This window comes from Pteropus vampyrus, unplaced genomic scaffold (assembly GCF_000151845.1).
Source record: "Pteropus vampyrus isolate Shadow unplaced genomic scaffold, Pvam_2.0 Scaffold28, whole genome shotgun sequence".
In the NCBI taxonomy this organism is placed as follows: Eukaryota; Metazoa; Chordata; class Mammalia; order Chiroptera; family Pteropodidae; genus Pteropus; species Pteropus vampyrus.
This window is the reverse complement of record NW_011888809.1, coordinates 34,987-58,145: the sequence shown is the minus strand read 5'-3', so window position 1 is coordinate 58,145 and position 23,159 is coordinate 34,987. Positions and strand designations below refer to the sequence as shown.

At 41.7% G+C, this 23,159-nt stretch overlaps 1 protein-coding gene across 1 annotated transcript; it reads right to left on the bottom strand.

The window, feature by feature from the left end:
• Positions 1–1,515: 1,515 nt before the first annotated feature.
• On the bottom strand, positions 1,516–22,915 carry GTF3C2 (general transcription factor IIIC subunit 2). The gene is made up of 19 exons (XM_011356477.2): positions 22,460–22,915; positions 14,736–15,006; positions 14,256–14,577; positions 13,385–13,670; positions 11,227–11,321; positions 10,789–10,866; positions 10,545–10,643; positions 9,221–9,448; positions 8,928–9,039; positions 8,603–8,711; positions 7,506–7,531; positions 7,191–7,320; positions 5,452–5,596; positions 5,189–5,350; positions 4,909–4,996; positions 4,515–4,643; positions 4,060–4,212; positions 3,804–3,911; positions 1,516–3,507 (listed from the first exon to the last, which is right to left on the bottom strand). The coding sequence occupies exons 2-19, from the start codon at positions 14,980–14,982 to the stop codon at positions 3,289–3,291; spliced, it is 2,736 nt and encodes a 911-aa protein (XP_011354779.1). The 5' UTR covers positions 14,983–15,006; positions 22,460–22,915; the 3' UTR covers positions 1,516–3,288.
• Between the last annotated feature and the right edge of the window lie 244 nt (positions 22,916–23,159).

Here is a 23,159-nt window from a genome sequence, read left to right as displayed (position 1 = left end):
CCGGAACTGGCCGAGGTCCTGACTTCCTTCTCAGTCTCAGGGATTCGTATGGAAACTATAAACCGTGCTTAAATGCGAGCGTGTGTGTTAATTTTTTAGTATCTCTAGGTTCTTCGCTAGCCTCAATTGTGAGCTCCTGAATGGATGGAACTGAGTCTTGTTCATATCTGTCGTCCTCGTAGCAAGTAGTTCAGTGCTTAGTCCACAATAACGTTTAGAAATGATGCGTAAAGGTAACTCCTCCATGGAAAGCATTGAGATCACAGAATCTCAATAGATTTAGGTACTGGTTTCCTAACCAACGGGCTGTGCAGGCTTGGTCGTCACTAGACTTGAACTTAAGGTTCTTCATCTGTGAAATGAGGGTGTTGGACTATGCTTTTTCCAAACTGGGACTCAGTTTTAGGGGTTATGATTGCGAGGGTGGGTTTCACTATAGAATCTTTACCTCGACATTTTTCAAAAAAAAAAAAAAAAGTACTTCTAGAAATAACTACTTTTTAAAAAGGGGACCCGCGACTAAAAGTGTTTGTAAATCAATAGATTAAGTGACTTCTTAATTACCCTTTCCAGCTCTAACATTCTAAAATTTTGAGTATAGTGCAACATCCTTTCTAGGGTGGTGGAAACTCCTACAAAATCCTTGGCAGTGGATTGTCAGCCTGATATCCTTTGCTTAATTATATCCAGGGACCCCACTTCAGCAGGCAGCCATATCTCTCAGGTTCTCTACCTGGCTAACTCCAGCCCGAATTTACTCAATTTCTATTACTAAGGCAGGTAGAACCCTGTCACAGATACTGAAGAAATACCAGAAGCAAGAGAATTGTCACAAATATTTGACTAAAGGCTCCTATATGCAAAACATCGTGCTGGAGGAGTGGATTTACACTAGTAAATATAAGGCCAAATGTGGCAGGTTGGAAAGTTGTATTCTGAAGTCAAAACTAAGTTCCAATCCCAGCACCATTACTTAGTAGTTATGTGATCTTATTCAGACTGATTAACCTCTCAGAATCTTATCTTTACCATGTAGAACGGGGTAATACCTACCTCATATGATTAATATATGCAAAGTACCTGAAATAGATCAAGTGCTTAATAAACACTTGTTTATTCTCTTTCTTTCCTTCCCTCTTGGGAACATGAGAGGGAGAATAATTTTTACTGGAGTAATCTGGGAAGCTCCTTGGTAAAAGTGAAATTTGAGCTAGGACCTCGAAGGATGAATAGGATTTAGCTGGAAAAGGACACTCGTAAGAGGAGGGGATAGTGTCAGAAAAGGTACAAAGGAAGAAAAGCGCAGGAAAGCATAAAGTGGATATATTGGGAGGGAAGGTTAGAAGGGGAGTGGCTTGGGAAAGAAAGGGTTATGGTAGGAAATAAGAGCAAGGGCTGAAGGCATCTTCTGGATTTTCTTTTGGCAGTCATGACTAGGGCTGAGACTCAGCAGCAGGAACAGGGCTGCCCAGCACCAATCTACAGACGCAACTGTGTGGGTCCCCAAGTGCCATCTTTTTTTTTTTTTGCCACTGAAAGTAGGATTTCATAATGCAGTGTCAAGGGCCTACTGTGTAGAATGAGCAAAACTTCTCTGCAACAGAAGGCACTTCTCTACCAGTCAACTCAAAAACAACTGGCATAATCTGAGCTGGATCACAATAGGATGGTGCAACATTTGACTCCTTTTTACTGACGTGGGTTGTGGTCCCTCTGCTACTAATGGTCTGGGTTGTCTCCAGGTCCATTTCCTCTTCTGTGCAGGAATGGAACTTGAGGTACTTGATTTCTTTCTTAAAGGATATTTTCTGACATATGATAAATTCCCTACACTTAAGAGGCAGAAAGCTGTTCCCAGATATTTATTTGGCCAGTCTAGAGCGCCAAAGGGCTTTGTTCCAGGTAGGCACTAAACTAATCTCCACTTCCTTCAATAGCAGCTGGCTATATATTCTTCTTTATGATCATTTCTGAGGTCATCTACTTACCCCAAATCTCAGATTGTACTCCTATACATTCCAAGACTATGATTTGCCTACTTCCCATTGCTGGGGTACATCTTAGCTTAGGAGGCAGTATTGCAGTCATGATGAGTCTGCAGCATCCCACAAGAGGACTCTAACAAATGAGCTATAATTTAGCAGGTCCTCGAATAACATCATCTCATTCAACGTTGTTTCATTATAATGTTGATGAGATGCCATAGGAACTTAACTCTTGTTTATATCAATTAGCCTATGGGAAAACTGGTTTCATTATACATTATTTCAAAGTTGCAGAACCTATAGATGATGTTGAGCACTTACTGTATATTACTGTACTTGGGCTCTAAACACTTCCTATATAGTTGAAATAAAGTAGCTAAACATGTTTAATAAGTCAACAATGTGACAGTATCATGAAGTATCAAAAATCATGACGTATAAAAGAATGGTTAAGGTAACTGAAGATATTTAATCTAGAGAAGATGTCTTGGGAAACACATGATAGCTATTTTTAAATACTTAAAGGGGCAATCACAGGGAAGAATGACTTGATTTCCTAATACCCATGGTAAAATTTATAGAGGTATACTCTCTGACTTGATATAAAGAAAGATATTTTAAAACCTGACTGTCTACGAGTGTTCAAGTAGGTCAGATGACCAGTGATTGGGAATATTTCAAAAGCAGGAGCAAGTAAGATCTGAGCCACTGTTCTATTGGTAGGGTGTTTGTGCTGTTCCTTAAATAACTATTATAAGCAGCTTCAGTCCAATAAATTACTATCACCCTGTCATGGGCCTGTGTGTTGGTTACTATAAAGAGGAAGCTAGGAAGGCAGTCATATTGGATCCTGGAATATAGTCAGACGGGGGTCTTCATGCAGATACCCTTTCCAGTTCTCCAAACACCCACTCACATATGGTCTCAAAAACACCCAGTACCTTTACTTAGCTTTACCCACTTCACAATATGCTCAATATGAGCAATTTGACTCCCAAGCGTACGTCAGGCCTGAGTGTTTCTTGTGAGCCATAGTTTTAGGCTGAGGAACCTTGAGAGTTGAGGAGGGTGAGCCCCCCTGCCCGCAGGGGGCTATGATGATAAGAGAAGTCTGTGGAAGGGGGGTTGTGATGACAAGAGAAGTTTGTGGAAGGAGAGGTACCTAAGGAGTCCTGGAGAGGCAAATCTAAAGGTCCAGGCCTGGCAGCATCACTGTCCAGGAAGGCCCCAGTTCCTATGGCCTGTGCATGGGGGCCATTTGTTCTTGGCAGACTTCATTCCAAGGGTCCCATGTGGATCACAATTAGGGACTGGGCAGAAGGCAATGGCTGGTTGGAGAGAAGCCAGGCTCTTTAGTAGGGGAGGATGGCTGGAACATAGCATTGAAGTGAGCTCGGCTTTCAAGTTGCATACGATGGCCCAGTGGGGAGGTGAGTCCACGGAGAAAATGGATCCGAACCAGCCCCGACTGTCCCCCAGATACCAGCCATCCATAGGAGTCCAGGTTTGGGCTAAATCGTACCTGTGAAGAGAATAGAAAACAAAAGAACGATGCTCATAGTTGGTGCTTTCGAGTGAGTCCTAGGTGTAAGAGCAAACAACATGAGCCACAATCCGAAAGGAGAGCATCATGATGGGGTGAGACAAGTAGGAATGAGAAGACAATGAATGAGGTACATCTATCGTGCTCTTGAAGATGAGCCTGCCAGAGCTATTTTCCCTCCTTAGCTAACTCTGTTGCCATTTCACTGATCACAGACCCAGAGCTGGAAGAAAATGAGAGTGAAGTATGGAGAAGACGAGACCTAAGATTCTTACCTTATGAATAGCCTCCAGCTGCAGCCTGTCCAGGCAGAGCTGCGAGTGCCCCTCTCCCTCCTGCATGCGTAGCATTGGTTCTCTATGGAGCAGGTCGTGGAACGATCCCTGGGGAGGTTTGTAACAGGAGAAGGAAAGCGAGCAGCTTCTTAGTTTTGCATCTTTGTGCTGGAACTCCTTGGGATCCCCTACTATACAAGGACTAAAGTTTTCTACCTTTTCTAATGCCATACCCACTCTCCCAGTCTCAATTTACCAAATCTGTGTCTTGAAAGAGCAAGTAGTGATGGTTGACAGTTTCAGCATAAGTTCGAGCCTTTGGAGGGTTGGGGGCCCCAGATGAAGCAGAAGAGTGGCCTTGACCTTCAGGACTATCCTGATATGGCATCAGATCTGCTTTATATATAGGCTAGAAAGGAGACCATGAGATTAGGTTCCATAATACTGAAGACAGAATAAAATTAAAAAAGAGAGAAAATTAGTTTTAGGCAGGAGACTCTTAAAGATGGAAGAAAGTAATATGTTTAAACATATGTTCAGATGCACTAGAGTAGAGAAGATTACATGCAACTTTGTGCTAAGACTTCTGGGGTTAATATCAGGGCTGGGAGACTAATTTGTACTCTACTACTAATTTGTAGTACTAATTTGGGAAGTCACGTGGATTAGGACCCATCAGATGGTGCTGCCATTAGATAGTCATATACGTACGAATCTTCGCTCTACAGGTCGCTTGACATTTATTGGGTTCAGTGCCATATCAGGCAATATAGCTGCAATGAGCTCCCCGGATATATCTCCTGCGGCTATTGTCCCAAGCCAGTCAGATCCTGAAAGACTCTAATAGGAAGAAACAGATCTCTTTCATTCATTCATCCATTCATCCATTCATTCAGTTCTATGAACTGATAATAACTGAAGTCTCAGGTGGGGAGAGACACACACACAAACAAAAAATGAGTTTATCATAACCCATATCTTTGATGATAAAGTTACTACAAACCTATCTTCTTCACTCCAAAACTACTGTGTTTTCCTAACCACCACTAAGTGAGTAAAGGAATTCTTTTCCTGTGTAATGAAGATTTTGTAGAGAGGGGCTCACCCAGACGGTGCCTTTTCGAGGAGCAGTGAAGTAGGCCTTAAAACCAAGGTAACCAGCATCAATGTAATGAATCCCGCAGAGTCCATAACTATAAGAGAAAGAGAAAGTAAAACCTTCCTTTTTCTAAGATTAGATTCATTTCTTCTCCCCACTTCCTTCTAGAATTCAACCTCAGTGAAACAATCCCTGACGCTCCTCTCCTCACAACAATCTGGCACACTTTGCACCCCAACCCTTAGGGCATATCCCCAGAGCTCTTCCTATGTCCATCCTGCCGTACGAGGCATAACAGTTGTCCTGAGCCACAGTGACACCATTGTAGGGGAGCAGCCAGGCCAGCTCTGTACTCAAGAAGCGCTTGATTGAGTTTATTGGTTCATAAGGTCGTCGAAGATCCCAGAATTTGATTTTCCGGTCGCTCCCTGCAGAGACTATGAAATGACTGTGGAAAGATGGAAGACGGAGAAGATCAAATCTGAAAAGTCTGGAAGAGTCAGCCTACCCCAGCTTTACTTCCCACCTCCACAGCTCTCCTGCTCTAACCTGTTGGCTTTGCACCACTGGAGGGTACGCACAGCCTGGTCATGGGCTAGGAAACACTGGAAGGGGTAGAGCTTCAAGGAGCCATCAGAGAGTCGTATCCGCTGCAGTGGCGAGTTAGTAGGAAGGTTCCAGAAAACCACCATGCCTGAGGTAGGAACAGAATGTGTAGGTATTAAGGCAGGTTCTCTCTTCCTCACTCTTATTTCTTTCTCTGTCTTCTACCCTCAGATTTGATCCCTTATGAAAGGATATAGGGGTCATGATTAGTAACCAACATTTCTCTGTAGTTTAAAAATTAAACCTGATATTTTTAGTTCTAATTCTCAGCCACAAAAAAGCGATAGCTTAGTCTGGGACCTGTAGTTAAAGGGTAAGTTGAATGTACCCAGTAGCCTCTATTCTCTATTAAATGAAAGTAAAGAGATTTTTAAAAAACATAAATCCTCTAGGACAGATTTGGTAAACTACAGCCCAGGGGCCAAAAATAGTCTGCTGGCCTATTTTTACAAATGCAGTTTGATTGGAACACAGCCACACTCATTTGTTTACCTAATGTCTATGGCTGCTTTCACTTTACAATGGCAGAGTTGAATAGATCTGACAATGGCCAAACAGCCCACACAACATAATCACTATCTGGACCTTTACAGAAATGTTTGCCAACTCTGCTCTAAGACAAAGAACAAGCAAGGAGCCCAAAGCAACAAAATGTAAAGGAACAGAAAACAAATGGACAAATAGAAACTAACTCAGCTGACCCAAAACAAGTTGATCCCTAACCAGGCTGGCAAAGGAGGAATTAATCAAAAGTATAACTTTGATAAAAATAAAAAATGAATTAAAGAACAATAAGAATTTAATAAATAAAGTTTTAGGGAAATATGTGTAGCTACAACTTCTTTTATACATAAACTCAGGAAATGTAGCACCTATGAACTTTTCTTGAAAAAAAGAACATACTGACAGTAAATTACAGCTAAGCAATATAAATAATCCAGCAATGGAGGAGACAGATAAAAGGACTGGTAGAGACTTGCAATTATTTCAATATAAAATTAAGATTAAATGACTTTGGGATTAAGATAGCAAAACAGCATCAAGTATCATGTACCTTGACAATGTAAGACTAAAATCACCAAAAGAAACAGAATTAGAAGATGGTGGGAGGGATGATAAGAAGAAATATGAGTGCTAATTTCCTTAACTCAGGAGAATAAAGTCTATCGGCGATGTCTAAAAATGAACTTGTCATTAGAAAACAACAACCACTTAATAACTCCAGCTACTTAGTATTATTTATAATCTTTTTGGTTCTTTTTTAATCTTAAAAGTATCTTTAAAGAACTAATGTCTCTGTGATAAAGGAACATTTTTGGGAGCTTAATCTTTCAGTTTCACTTGTCTTTTTCATCTGTAAAATTAAAGTTTAATTAAATACAATATCTTTTATTTTAAAACAGCTTATAGAGTATGATCCCGTTTTTATAGAATTACTTCTCTCTCTATCTTGTTACCTTTATATATGCATAGAGAACTGCATGAAATTATGTTCGTCTACTCAATTATTTTTCTGAGTAAAAACATTCTAGTGACTTTTTTCTTTCTATTTTTTTACATTGCTTGAATATTTATAATTATGCAATGCCCAACACTAAATCAAGAAAGAAACAGTGACCCAAAACAAGCATGTATCAAAGCTTAAAGAGCAATAGCTCCTTACGTTTTGTTTTGTTTTTTACCATTATAGTATCCAGCAGCCAGGTGGTGGTGGGGCCGAGTGGGCATCCAGGCCAGGCTAAGGCACTGACCACACTCAGAGGGGTCTGAAGCTTGCATAGACCCCACCTGAAGAGTTGCCACACATTGTACCTGCAGAGACAGAAGAGACGGGACTAGGGTTAGGGATACTTACTGTTTGGAACTAAGACTCAAATCAGTGTTTAATCCAGCAGGATGGAGAGATTTTTCAGAGTTAGAAGGAGACACACTACAGAATCAGTAAAGGAGGTTCTAGAAGATGGAGCCTCAGCTAAGACAGCAGGTTCCTCACTCACCTTATAGATGGCGGGTTTCATTGCATCTGTGAAGGAAAAAGAGCAGTAACTGACACTCTGGATCCAGTGGACTGAGGTTCTAATCAGCCTTGCTCTTAGATCAGCACTCCGCCCTTTCAATAATGACCTCCCCTTACACTTCTATCTTTCTACCACCAAATGTATGAACCTTTCTCTGCCCTATCTTCTTCTAGACTCCTGTTATACCTAACAGTATCCTTCCTCCTATCAGAATGGCTAATCCCTCCCTCTGCTCTCTCCTCATCATCTCTCACCTTTTTCAGAACTTTACTCTTTGGTTACCCTTCCTTTCTCCTGCATTATTCACTTTCTCTCTCCCTAGGGGCTCATTCTCATATTCGCATGTAAACATGCTCTACTGTCTCCTATTTAACCCAACCAAACAAATAAAATCCTTCCTTTACTTCCAGCCACCACCCTCAGTTATGTGATCCCCTTTACAGCCACACTTCCGGAAATACTGTCTGCGCGTTCTGTCTTCACTTCCTCACCTCCCATTCCCTCCTCAACCCACTTCTCCACCAGACCACGAAATACGGGATTTCTCAGAGTTCAAACCTGGATGCCCTCCTCCACACTCAGTATAGTTGAAAAGCAAATAAATTAAACAAATAAGAGCTGCCTGTTGCTCATCTTCAGCTCTATATTCTCTCCCTCTCTTCACAACAAAGACCGTGTTTCTGTGCATGTGTGGAGGTGAGGGCAGGAGAGGCTGAAGACAGGACTAGAGACAAGCCCCATCCGTCAGCCTCAGCCTTTAGCAGCTCTTCACACATCCAATTAACTAGCAATAAGATGGGGGAAGCCTGAGAGCACAGGAGAATAGAGACGAGGGAGAGATAAAGGTAATGTGTCGAAAGAGTGCAGTTATAAATTTACAAAAGAGAGCACCACTCATAGGCTGCTAAAGAGAGAGATCAAGAACAAAATGTGAGAAGTCAGAATGGGAGCTATGACTGAATAAGGCTTTGTACTAGAAAAACTGGGCCTCGAGGAGTTTCAGGGGAGATGGGACAGGCTCTACTAAGCTCTGGTCACAGCTACAGCAGCCCCATTCTCCTTGCTGTGCTACTCACCTGGGGGCTGCTGAGCCTGGAGGGCCTCAGGATGGGGCAGACTGAACAGCAGCACCTTCCCGTCTGAGCAGGCGAGAGCCAAGAGACCCAGTCGAGGCAGGAGAGGAGCCTAGAGGGTGAGACCAGACCTGCGCTGAGGCTTGTTGCCTCAGGCTTCTCTCAGAAAACTTTTGAGGTTCTGGTCTCTGAAAATATGATATGGGATTGCTGGAAAAAGATCCATCCACCCCTCTCCAACCTCCTTTCCTCCAATTCTGGGAACACCCAGGGCCACTTTGTCCTGGTTCTGAGTCCTAGGGCCATCCCGCAATCAACTTGGAGGTACCTTCCGAGGGGTGCCTGGAAGTTCCCATGCTCCACTGGGGCAGAACTTGAGGTCCCAGATGCAGCCGTGGTCACAAGCAATGCCATAGACAAAGTGGGCCCTGTTGCCAGGACTGAGGAGAGAAAGCATGTGGGGAGAATGGGTAGGAAGGAGAGGCCTAGGGCTGCCAGAGCCTGTGGTCCTCTCATCTCAAGCCAAACCAAGCCCTTCGCACCTATCCCCATTCCTGCCCAGCCCCATCTTTCTCTCCTCCTCAACCACCCTCCCATGGCAGTGTCCCAGCCCCACCTCACCAGCTTTCTTGCTGCAAGGTCCCAAGGCCCCAGAGCTGAAGCAACCCAGGGCCCGAATGAAGTTGGCTCAGTGGGTGTGTCTCATTCATATCAGGGCTGGAGAAAAGGGCCACATACTGTGAAGCTGCTGCCCCCTCTGGCACTGGGCACCAGTCCAGAGCCCAGAGAGGTCCCCCTGTGAAGAAGGACACATCCCAGCGCTCTGGGTGTGCTGTGATCGAGCTAAATCTAGAGGAAAGTCAAACATGGAATAAAGAAAGGAGTTAATAAAAGATAACAAAAACTTCATAGGTGAATGGATAAATAAACCGTGATACATCCAGACAATGGAATATTATTTGGCACTAAAAAGAAATAAGCTTGATATCAAGCCATGAAAAGGTATGGGAGAACCTTAAATGCATATCACTAAATGAAAGAAGTCCATATGAAAAGGTTACATACTGTATTCCAACTACACGACATTCTGGAAAAGGCAAAACTCTGGAGATAGTAAAAAGATCAGTGACAGGTTTGGGGAGGAGGGATAAATAGGTGGAGCACAGAGAATTTTTAGGGCAATGAAAATATTCCGTGTGATACTATAATGATGAATACATGTCATTAAATATTTGTCTGAGCCCATAGAATATACACCAAAAATGAACCCTAGCGTATGGACTTTGAGTGATTATGATATATCAATGTATGTTCATCAATTGTAATGTACCATTCTAGTTAGGGATGCTGATAGTAGGGTAGGTTATACAAGTATAGGGGCTAGTGGTATACGGGAAATCTCTGTACCTTCCTCTCAATTTTCCCGTGAACCTAAACTGCTCTAAAAAAAATTAAGCCTTAAAACAAATGGTAATAAGGACAGAATGGGAGCTCCATGGGGAGCTAGTATGAACTGGCTTAAGCAGGGGCCAGAATATCAAGCACAGTCGACAACAGTCCTAGCCACCATTTGTATTTTCCTCCTTTCCTTCCCCAAGTCAGTCTCGCTCTAGCTCACCTTCAGAGATGATAGGGTGTGCATTCTGTTTACTATAGTGCTCTCTATAGGGCCAGTCTCTCAGAGAATGTTCTGAGTAGATGTGACCTTGTAAACAGGTTTAACTCCCAATCTCCCTAGCTTCCTTGTCTGGCCAGCAGCAATGAGCACTGAAAAGTAGAGGGGACTGACCAGGTCTAGCCAGGACTCTTACCCTTGGGACCAAGTGGACCAGCATCAGGGGAAGAACTGGGCCAATCTGTTACCCCTTTCAACATGCATTTTTCTTATTTATATCTCCTAGAATCAGAAAAAGAAATGTAAAATCTCTTTTGATGTAATCTTCACCTGTTTATTCGGTAGAGTGTGCCATCTTCAGGAAGTCCTTCCCGGTGTACAGAAAACAGTGGAGACTTCTCCTCCTGGGGCAAGTAGGGAGCTGCCTCACTAGGGGAAAGCAAAGGGAACAACAGCCTGAACTTGGGAGTTTCATCCATTCCAGGATATTCATCACAAATCAAGAGCCCTCTGTCACCCTTCCACATCAGTGGTGTCACCCCCTCTAGGCTTCAAAGATGTCTCTTCAACTTACAGTTCAGATAACAAGTGCCACTTCCAGGCTAACGGAATCCATTCTGCAAACTCCCAGTATGAATGCTTCTGTTCTCGGCTGGGGGAACAGAAATGTTAATGAAGGAGGAGAGAAATTCTAGAGCAGTGTTGTCCAAAAAAAGTTTCTGTGATGATGGAAGTGATCTATTATCTGTCCAATATACTAGCTGCTAGCTGGACACTAGAAATATGGCTAGGGCGACTGAGAAACTAGACTTTTGAGTTTATTTAATTTTAATTAATTTAAAATTAAAGGGCCATGTGAAGCTAGTAGCTACGATATTGGACAGCACATATCCAGAGCTCCTGCCTATGAATGTCTTCACTGTTCTGCCCTCTTTCCCATGGCCCCACTTCTAGATTACCCTTTGCACTCCACCACCAGCTTTTCATCCCATCCCCATTTCCCAAGTCTCACAGGTCCTTGGTGAGATGGAGGCACTTCCAAACAGGAGCCATGATGTGATTTGGTAAGCCATTGGGAGCCACTCCCCGGCAGTGTGGCTTCTGCTTCTGAGGATCAAATTGAAGAAAGTGTAAAGGTGAGAATTTTATAGGCTGGAGAAAGTCCCTAGGAGACATCTTTTACTTTTCTTGGTACTACTTCCTCTCTAACCTCTGCCCACAATCTTAAAAGATTTGTTTCAACCAATATAATGACTTCTCTACCTTCTGCTCCTACTCCTCTCCATCAAAACTGCAAAACCTTTATCTATCTTCTGATCATCTGCATGCACTTGATTCAACAGATTCCCATTGACTTCTTACAACTCTTGTCCTATGGAGTCTCTCCTTATTCCTCCCACCTCTCTAATATTCCTTCGCGGGCTCTCCTTCCTCTCATAGGTTTGACTGATGATGGTATAGCCCAGAGCCCCCCTGACTTTTTTGCAACCCTCTATATACATATTGTTGGTCATCTCATCCCACATCCCATGGCTTTGATCACCATCATTACACCTGATTATCAAGTTTACATCTTAGAAAATTCTAACTTATTCAGTTTCAACTTTTCTATAAACTCTAGACCTATAGGGTGGCATTGAGCCATACTAGAGTATGAGGCAAAAGGAAAAATCAGTAATACAGTTCCTGTCTCTATTTAAAATTTTGATATTTTGTTCATTATAGATTTGTTGAATTTTGATTTTTTTAAATGTTGCATCAAAATATTTATCTTGATTTCTGAGGAATCTGCTGCTCCTCAGTGTTGCACTTGAGACAAGTAAGGCACTGGTCCTTTGTGTATGACTAGCAACCAGGTATCCCTAGAATGGCGATGGCCCGCAGGCTCCCCCAACTCAATATGTCAGGAAGTGAGCTCATCGCCGGCCCTGTCGACCTTCACCCTTCCTGCATCCCCCACTCCTCCTGTGTTCCCAAGACCAGTGCATGAGAGCATCATCTGAACTGGAAACTCCCATGCCTTCTTTTCCTTCAACTTCCAAGTGCTATTAATTCTCTTATATGCCTCTTGAATCTGCACCCTCCACCCCTCCTCCTTCACTGCTTGATTCAGGCCCTCACGATCTCTCATCTGGATCACTGAAACTGTCTTTTAATTGTCAACTGCAAACTGATCTATTTTCTTAACTGACCATGTTATTTTTCTACTTAAAAACCTTTGTTGTATAGAGTTTCTATTTGGGATGATGAAAAAGTCTTGGAAATGGATAGCGATGATGGTTGACAACACTGTGAAGGCACTAAATGCTACTAAACTGTACATTTTTTAGATGGTACGTTTTGTTATATATTTTTTACCACAGTTAAACAAACAAACAGACACCTTTGTTGGCTCTTACCAGTCTTAGTCCTTTCATCCTCTCTAGTGTAATCTCCCCACCACTTTACACCCAGCCCTATGCTGCAGCCATAACCAATTCCTGGGAAAACCAATCTCTATGGCAAACTTTCATTCACCTTTTAAGACCTAGCTTGGGGGTGGGTGAAAAAGGAGAAGAGATTAAGAAGTACAAATTGGTAATTACAAAATAGTCATGGGGTTGCAAAGTATGGCATAAGGAATTTAGTCAATAATACTGCAATAACTATGTATAGTATAAGATGGGTACTATATCTGTCGGGATGATCACTTCATAAGTTATATAAATGTCTGATAACTATGCTGTACACCTAAATCTAATATAATATTGTATGCCAACTATAATTGAAAAATTAAAAAATTATTTTTAAAAAAGGAAAGAAAAGACCTAGCTAAAATACCATTCCTCTGTGAAGCCTAAGCAGTTAATCAGCCCTCCTCTATATGCCCAGAGCATTTTGTTCACTCCTAGTCTAGCACTTAGCACACTGAACTTTGAGAGGCAGGACTCCTGTCTAATCCACATTTGTGTTTCCTAGCACAGAGTAGATACTCAGTATACAAATGAATAATCTTGTTTACTTATACCCTCAGCCCCTGCAATTTCAACTGTATTTGAAGTTGTGCTTTTCTTCTTTTACCTCTTTTGGCCCTCACTGTTACTAGGCCAAAGCTTTCCTCCTGGGCACCCTGCTGACACTCCTAATAATCCTACTATTTCCCCATCTTCTTTCTTGTCCATTCAGATTACCGCTGAAGTGGATCCTCGTGGGGTGCTTCGGGGCATGGCAGGCTCAGGGTCAGATGAGCTCTCACTTGGGGCTTCACTTTCTTCTCCATCTTCAGCCTCAACCTGGAGAACAAAGTCTTCATCCCGTGCAGTGTCATCCTCTTCTTCTCCACCTTGACAGGTTGCCTGTTGCCGAGTTTTCTTTGGTTTGGTGGGGCTGCTCACCTTGGGGCTCTCAGGACAGGATACTGGAGTAGGCAGGGCTGTTGAGAGCTCTTCAGCCAGTTCCTGAAGATACAGAAGTGCCCTGTGGGATGGGGCAGAGTCAGAGCCATACTCACAAACACTTAACTAAGAGCCCACTTTTCCAGACACTTGGCTGATTCTTATCTCACTGGATCCTCCCAGCAATCCTGTGAAGCAGCTATTAATTTCCCCTTCCCTTCTGATAGATGAAAAAACAGAAATCCAGGAAAGTTAACTGGTTTGTCCAAGATAACATATGTGGCATCTAAACCCAAGTCTTCTGACTCTAAGTCCATAGCACTTTTCACTCTACCACAGTCAAAAATCATGGAGGGCAAAGGAAAAGAATGGAAGGGCACAAATATACTTATATATATTGGGTGGTAAAATTACAATGAAGACCTGGGGGGAAATTCTGAAAAACGTGATAGGATACGAGGTACAGAAAGAAACCTCCTAGACAAAGTTAGCAACAGAAAAAAGCTGTTGCGGCCAAAGCAAGAAGAATGTTCAAGTCTCCAAAACCCAGACACCATCCCCACTTACCTGATGCCTCATCATAGTCTTCTCATTACTCCAACATCTGCCCCACCCTGATCCCTTCATCCCAAACCCCCTCCACCAAGCTGTTCCCAACAATCCTTACACTTGGGCAGCCCTTCGGCGGGGTCGTTCCCCAGGCGGGGTCTCAAAGTCCTCGGGGGGCCTCTTTGGAGGTGGAGACTCTGGCTGATCTAGGCCTTTTGACAACTTCAGCAGCAGCAGCTCTGCCTTGGACTTACGACCTCGTTTCTTAGGCATGGGAGTGGATAGAGGGTTGGATTGATCTAAGAGACCAGGAACCAGAGGAGCTGATGGAGGATTAGGTTGTTGGGGCCTTTTTGGGCCTTTCCGTGTCCTACCACCTCTCTTCCGGCCAGGCTTTGAGGCCTTAGGCTTTGAGACCTTTGACATCTCTGAAGAACGATCTGTAGAAAAGAATATGGGTCTGTGAGATGGGACCAGAGCTCAAACCTCTTTGGAGTAGACTACACCATGCCCTGTAAGGTCCTGTGAGCTCAACCTGCTCACTTTCATCTTAAGCTAAGCATGGGGAGAGAAACAGATGAAAGAACAAGGTACATACCTTGCTGTTCCAGTCTGGAGAAGCTTTCCTGCTCTGGAAGGAACTTCCTCTCATCAAGAGAATCCTCAAATCCAGACAAAGGTGTGGGTAAAGACATCTCTACAGAAGTCTCCGTACTGGTTGTTTCTGAAGAGGTCTTGCCATCAAGCTGGTTTAGCACCTCTTGTCCAGGAGAGTCTACTACAGTCATGTTCCCCACGGGGCCGGCCTCCCCCAGGGCAACACAGCCGACCCCGCAGGTATCCATCAGCACCCCCTAAAATGGCAGCCCCTGCATACAGAGACATACAAATGAGTAGAAGGCAAAAGCTACTTGCATTGGCTCAGTTTTCTATGTTCCTGTATTTCCTCCCATCACCCCCACCCTTCCTAACTAGCAACCTAAGCTCCTTGATCATTCATTCATTCATTCATTCAACAATAATTACTAAACATCTTCCATATGTCAGGCACTGTTCTAGAAACTGGTAATATAATAAATAAGCAAGACAGACAAAGTCCCTGCCCTTATGGAATTTACATGCTAGTGGAACTGATAATAAATAATAATAAAGCTACCATTTATTAAACGCATACTATGTGCCAAGCACATACTAAGTGCTTTATTTACATTATTTAATTTAAAGCTCATAAGTTTTCTTGCAAGGATACTGCAATGAATGCCTAGAGCTAACATATATCTTTGTGAATATTAGTCAAGGAACAGATTTATTCAAAAATAAGTAAAACAGTTCTCTAGTGCCATGCCATTAATTTTTCACCTAGATGGGGGAGGTGGTAGGCTTTGGGCCAATAAGGAACATTCTACTATGTTAAGAGACCTTTTCCACATTGAAGAATAGACTAAACATAGTCACAAATCTTCATTTTCTTTGAACCCAGGAAATTAGTTGTGCAATCATGGACCAAAGTAAATGGACAGAGATAAACAAAACATTAATTACCAAACCAAAAACCTAAGCAACATAGAACTGTGCAAGGGCATAATTTTCTGGTCAAATAACCTGCTTGTCTGTGACAAAGGGGAAAAAATAGCCCAAATCCCTGGAGGGATCCTCCAACAGGTCTTTCTATGTCTTGAGGATAAAGAAATCATCAGCATCAGTGGCGATGTGTGGTAATACAAACTCCTTAAGAAATATCATACAAATTAAAGTTCCCAACTATCTCTCTTAAAGAAGCTACAATCTAAGCAGATTATAAACTGTAACAACAGCCAACCCTCTGACTCAGGTGCTAAGGATACAACATAAAAATCATATACTAAAGATAGAATACAACAATGTCAAGGTAAATATAGGTCAGTGAGAATTTACCTACATTGTTCTTTGGTAAATAGCAAGTCATGACAGAACTACTCCATTCAAAATTAGTAATAAACAAAAAGGATCCAAATGGGATCTATGCATAGATACTACAGAAAGACTACAAGACACAAACAAATGAAAAAAAAAGAAAAAGAAAGAAAGAAATGCACCCTTTCAAAGAAAGTCTCCAGAAAACAGAAGAAAATTTCCAACAAAAGCTTCTATATTTTCAAAAAAGACAGAGTCTGTGTGATTCAAAAAACAAGAGATCAAAGAAAAGATAAAACAATGGCAAAGTAAAAAATGTGCTGGCAGTCATAAGAAACTGAGAAAAAGAATAAAATTATAGAAATGAAAATCAGAGATGCAAAGTGTTGAAATTATACTGCTGAAAAGGAAATGAATGATATGAAGGATGGGTTTCAGAAAACGCACACAGGTTGCAAAGAGATAAAAGTGATTAGTGAGATGATATGGATGGAATAAAGAAAATGGGAAGCCAACATATGAATAACTGATACTCTTAAAGAAGAGAGAAGAAAAATGGTAACAGAAAAAAAACAAAACTACAAAAATTGAACAAAAGAAAATTTCCTGAAATAAAAAATAGAATACTATCCTGAAATGAAAGAAGACCTCGGTCTATAGATCCAAAGAGCTTACAGTGTCAATGGGAAACAAAAATCAACAAAGAATCATCCAGATGAAGAAATAACTTAATGAACATACTAAATTTCTTATATCAAGGGAGGAAAAATCAGGTTAGCCTCAGAGTTCTCAAAAACAATTGATTCCAGAAGATAAAGAAATATTAAAACAATCAAGAGAATTCTTTACTTAACTGGGATGTCATTCATGTAAAAGCAATTAGGAATTACAAAATTTATGCATATTCCTTAAAAATAATCCACTTGAAGACCTACTTTAGCCAATTAAAAATAAATCAATATAAAGAACTTTCTAATGGAGAAGTTGTGGTATAAAGACTGGCAGTAAGTATTTACCTTAGTGATAACGGCAATTGAGTTTAAACAACCATGATAACCACAGCTATAAAACAGATTCTAACTTAAAAATTTTAAAGGCCCCCAGTGTAAAAATAACAGTGTTCTGGTTGTAGTGGACCAAGACAAAAGAAGTATCCTAATTTTGCTTCTAAGGCTGGTAAATTAAAAAATGTAAGTTTATTAATACTATTTATATGTTTAATACAACTAAAAACAGTATACTATATTGCTTCCAAAATATGCAGTAGGCCATAAGAACCAGAGGAATTTTTTGAAAGACCACACAATAAAAGATTAATAAGGAAACACACACACACAGATGATGGAAACAAGATAAAACATTTAGTATAATAAACATATATCAGATGAATTCGTCTATGAAAAGAAAGAATAAAGGACGTGGTTCCATAGTGTAGCAGTTAGCACGTCTGCTTTACATGCAGAAGGTCCTGGGTTCATGCCCCATTGGAGCCACGGTCCATGGTCTACGGCCATGCCACCCTAAACAAGCCCGATGTCTGATCTCGGAAGCTAAGCAGCGTCCTGGTTAGTACTTGTATGGGAGACCACCTAGGAAGACCAGGTGCTGTAGGCATAAATAATAATAAATAATAAAAAAGAAAGAATAAAGATTCAGATTGATTTAAAAAGCCAAACAACTACATGCTTTTTAAGAGATGTCTAAACCAAAGGAACTCAAAAAGCTGAAAGTAAAAAGAATTAAAATATACCAGGCAAATGTAAGCAAAAAGAAAAGTTTTGATGGTAATGGCAAAGTTGAATTCAGGGGAAAGAGTATTAAATGGAACAAAAAGGAAGTACTTTATAATGAACAAAACTTCAAATTAGGTAGTGGCTCCACAGTGTAGTGGTTAGCACGTCTGCTTTACATGCAGAAGGTCCTGGGTTCGCGCCCCAGGTGGAGCCACGGACCATACCCCAGGTTTCTCAGGTGCATGCCATGAGCGTGTGGGGGGGAATTAAAGAGGGGAGAAAAAAAAAAACCAAACTTCAAATCATATAAAAGACATAAGACATAAATGCCATGAAACTTTAGATATCAAACAACATAGCATCAAAACACATAAAGCAAAATCTTCAGGAAATTCAAAAACTACTTCCTTTAATCATTGACAGATCAAGTAGGTACGGACAGAGAAGATGTGAATATTGCCTTCTATATTGGTCAAGGTTCAGTTGCATAGAACACAATCTTCTCAAGTCAGTTCAAGCTAAAAGAGACTTAATAATTAAAGGGTATTAAATGATTTACATCAGTGGGACTCAAAGTGTGGTCCAAGAACTGGCAGCCTCAGCAACACTTGGAAATCCTACCCCAGATCTACTGAATCAGAAACTCTGGGATGGAGCCAGGCCTTCAGGGGATTCTGATGCATATTAAAGTTTGAGAATCACCTGCACAGAGGATCATTAGGAGATGTGGGTGTGGGGGACATTTTAGGAATAAGTGCTTGTCAAATTGAGGAGTTATAGCTGCTGATTCAAGAACCACATGGCCTCTCCTATGCCATGGTGGGGAGCCACCTGCTGAATCAAGAAGCCCCTGCTACAGCTGATGGCTCCATAAACAGGTTGTCTCTGCAATAATCAGAAGACCATTCTCTGGCTCCCAGATCCAGAAAAATACCACGGCCACAATCTGCACCAGCAAAATGCATACCTTCTGGCCTGCCTCTCTCCTCTCTAAATTCAAGTCCAAATTTGAGTTCTTCAAGAGCACATCTGATTGGCAAGACCTAAATCATATTCAGAATCTTGTATGGTAAATTTCCAGGAAATGAAATTTCTAGCTTTCCAGGCTCTTGAGAGGAGGCTGCTCATTCTCTCGCATCTCATTTACCCCAGGGTAGAAAATGGAGTCAGTGTTTTCTCAATTCCTCTACAATGCCACTTCTTGACCAACAGTCCCTCCCCTCCTGTAAAAACCTTGTTCCTTTGAAGCTCATAACATTGAGCTGAAGCACTGCTAATCACTACACTGTCACACCCTGGACTTTGTCATCACATAAAACCTTTTAACCTCCAAAATCACTAAAACATCCACTATCTGATCACAACCTCCCATCATTACAGCCAGACTGCTCAACTACTATCACTATATCTACTCTTCAACCATATCAAGCCACTCTATCCATTGATCTCTCCAACTTCTCCCTATGGAGAGATCACATCCAATCTAGCTTGGATTCCTTTATTTTCATCAGATTCTTCTTATTATGAACTTCCTTTCTTGTCTTTTTGTTCCATACTCCTGGCAAAATTCAAGTCCTGGATGAACCAAATCTTCTGTCTTCTCCATGTGTGCATCTAAGCTGCCAAGCGCTAGCAATCACACTTTCTCTCTACTCCAGTGTCTTATCCCCTGGTTCTCAGCAGATGACTTTGTGATTTCTGAAACAAAAACCAAAGCTAGTAGATGGGAAATACTTCAATTTCTTGTCAAGTAACCTAACACTCTCTGCATCTGAACCCTTCCCTCGTCTACTTTCTAAGGCCAAACCTTGCACTTGTGTTCTAGACCCATTCCCCGACACCTCCTAAGGAAACTGGAGGTATTTATCCTTTCCTTTCCATTGGTTCCTTCCAAACAGCCTTTAAATGTTTATAATTCTCATCTTAACACACAATTATCCTTCAACCTATATTCCTCCTCCAACTAATATCCTCCTCTTTCTTCTCACAGTTAAACCTTTGAAAGAGTTGTCTGCCCTTACGTTTTAATTACCCTGCTTCATCCTAACTAGCATATTGCCCCCAACTCATCACTGAAGCTAAAGTCATTAATTACTGTTAGTCAATCCAATTGACAGCCTCATTTAACTTGACCTCTCAGCAGCAAGGAGCTCTGAGACGACTTACCACTCTTTTCTTGAAAGTCTCTTTTGAGAAGCAATTTAAGTGCAGTAACCTTCTAAATTTTTATAAATGTTCCTCAGTCTTTTACAGTTATTTCAATGACACCTATTTGGTAGCTCTTTCGCTTGTTTGCAAACTCATCTCTTTTATGTTTCCAAAGCATTCAACTTAGTTTGCTTTTCTGTTTTAGAATTGTTTTAATAAAAATTTTAGTTGATACAAAATAATTATAAATGTGTAGAATATAAAGAATAACAATAAAACACCTGTTTATCTTCTATATTTCAGCTTAGTTTTAATACAGACAATAAATCATACTCAAATTCCTTTAAAATTTAAATATATAACACATTATATATAAATATAATGAAAAACCAACTGACACAAATTCAGGAATCAATACAATGAGTCTTGGTAAGTATTCAACTCTACTAGTGGGAGTAGAGTGACTAGGCCTAAAGGAGAAAAGCCTACATGATTTTGAGCATTGTGTGCCATGGGCATCAGTCTGTATGCTTTACAAAGGAAATGGGGAACATCAGTTAACACAAAGAAGTTAAATGGAGATCAGCTAAGATAACTTCTATGTATGTCTTAAAGATTTCCCATATCAGTATGCATACATCTATCTCATTCTTAGTTACTATATGCTGTTGCATAGAATTATAGCTTATTTAGCTATTCCCCATTTAAAGATAATCGGGTTATACTATTACAAATAATACTGCAATGTGTATTCCAGTACGGATGTCTTCATTAATGAGAAATTATTTTTCTAGAATGAGCATGTGAAGTGGAATTAGTGTGCTGGGTTGAAGGATATGCACCTATCTAAATTTAATAGATATTGCCAAACAGTTTACCAAGCGAAACCAATTTATATTCCCACTAACTGTATTGCAGTAGCTATTTTACCACCCTTGCCAATCTTCAATTTTTGCCAGTTTGATGGGAGAAAGAATTCTTCTTTATTGTATTTTCACTGACCTGATAATAATTGAAGTTAATTTATATGTTGGACATTTATATGTCTTTTATGAACTACCTGTGTATATACTTTGCCTGTATTTCTATAGCGCAAATTGATCTTTTCCTTACTGATCTGTTGAGTTAATTGTGTTGCAAATAGTTTCTCTGTATCTACCTTTTTTAAACTTTGTTCATAATGTTCTTCTGAAACTGAAGTTAAATGAATTAAATTTCTCAATCTTCTCCTTTATGGCTTGTTTTGTGTCTTAAAAAGGCATTTTCTACCCTACTGATATAAACATATCCTATTTTATTTTCTTCTATTATTCTTCTAGTTTTGAATCTTACCTGTAGCTGAAAGCAACAGCACCATATGATGGTTAATTTCCATTTATGATTTCACAATACAAATTTTGGACACAGTAAAGGAAGGATGTTCAGTAAATTTATGATAGAGTTTATAAAATTATATATTTGCACCTCGACTTGTCTGGGTCCCATGCTGTTCCAGGCTGCCAGTCTGACCTCAGCCAAGGGAAATAATTAGATGTTCCTCAAATAAGGAGTTACTTTAAACACACTGTTTCCAATAAACTGTTTCCCAAAGTGTTCCTATGGTACAACTGGTGGTATGCAAAATGATTTTCATGGTACAAAAATGAACAATTTTGACAACTGTTTTTATTTTAACTTGTTTAAAAAACTGTAACAAGCCCATGACGCCGATGGTTTCATCTATATTGCTTAGAGATTAAAGCACTTACATTTTAAAAATAAATCAAAGAAAACTACTAAGAAAATAATTGTACAGTTGATAAGAATGGGTGGCAAAAAGTGACGAGGGCACAGGAATGACTTAAGTTTGTGTAACAATATGCCGCAGGGGCGAAGAGGCTTGGCTATACCCTACGCCACTCTAACAAAGTGAGTTACCAGGGGTGGAGTTGAAGTCGTCACCTCTGGCTTCCCCAGCAGGCTGCCAACTTGCTATGTGATAAAAAGACCAAACAGGGAAACTTAACTGGCCCTTGGCTACGCCAATGGGGTTGCAGCGCGCGGGGCACAACCCCCAGGGTTAGAAAAGTCTCAGTGAGGAAGAGGCTACGACATAGCAGAATGAGGAGACTGAACCTCCACTATTAGAGGAGTGACCACCTGCCCTCCCTCACTTCTGGGCGTGGGGGCAGCTTTCACCACTAGCCGGTGCCGAGGTGAGCCCTGAGTTGTCTAAGGCTGAGGACTACTGTACGCTCAGAGTCGATGGAGTGTAAAGTAAGAGGCACCGAGGCAAGAACACAGGATGCCGCGTTATGGACACCGCGTGGGGGGAGGAGGCAAGACCCGTTGTTAGCAGAGATGGGGGACGCACGCTTGCCACCGTGGGGAAGAAAGTGGGGAGGATGATGGTTTCTGTAGCAGCGCAGGGGCTGGAGGTCGCGATTTCGTGCAGAGAGGGAATAGCGGAGCCGGGAGTTCACTCCTAATATCTTAGTGCTACAGAAAAAGGAGGAGGGGGAGAAATAATCGTGAGGCGCCCCCGCACACCCCGCTGCGGTACACTCACCCTCACCAAAGTCCTTCCGGAAGTCCAAGTTCGAAGATGGCGCCGCCCGTCTGGTCGCGGTTTTATGACGAAATCTGATAGCTACTCTTCATAGATGCTCTCCCTTTGCCCCCGCCCTGCCGCCGCAGCCAGTGCAAAGGTAAACACGTGAGCTTGGTTGGGAGTTTGTGCCCAAAGGCGTTTTCTGTTAGACTATGTAGTCCATGATGCAGTGCGGGGAGAGTTCCCCAACCCTTTCAGAGCGGGCGAAGCTCCTGGGCTACAGCGGAGCAGGGGACGCTGAATGGCCTTACGGGAATTGCAGTGTCAAGAAAGGAAGATTGACGCCTGCGCGGTGACGGTCGTCGCTAGCCTGAGGGTTCCCACGAGGCCTCTATGCTATCCTCCACGGTGCAGTTGCTCCCAAGCGCTGAATACTGGCTGTCCTTCGAGACTACCGGGACTATGGCCGTAAAGGCCAGGCCAGACGTGATTTTTTTTTTTTTCCTATGCCTACAGCACCTGGTCTTCCTAGGTGGTCTCCCATCCAAGTACTAACCAGGACCTACCCTGCTTAGCTTCGGAGACATGGGACTTGTTCAAGGTGGCATGGCTGTAGACCATAGACTGTGGCTCCACTGGGGTGGGAACCCAGAACCTTCTGCGTGTAAAGCAGACCGCTACACTATGGAACCATGTCCTGGATGTGAATCTTAACCTG

Excerpts from the sequence above, each read along its gene's own strand:
- GTF3C2 (XM_011356477.2), bottom strand. The coding sequence starts at position 14,982 with ATGGATACCTGCGGGGTCGGCTGTGTTGCCCTGGGGGAGGCCGGCCCC. Across the intron at positions 9,040-9,220 it reads ACCTTGCAGCAAGAAAGCTG|TCCTGGCAACAGGGCCCACT; the intron begins GTGAGGTGGGGC and ends TTCTCTCCTCAG. Across the intron at positions 8,712-8,927 it reads TTCCAGGCACCCCTCGGAAG|GCTCCTCTCCTGCCTCGACT; the intron begins GTACCTCCAAGT and ends CTCACCCTCTAG.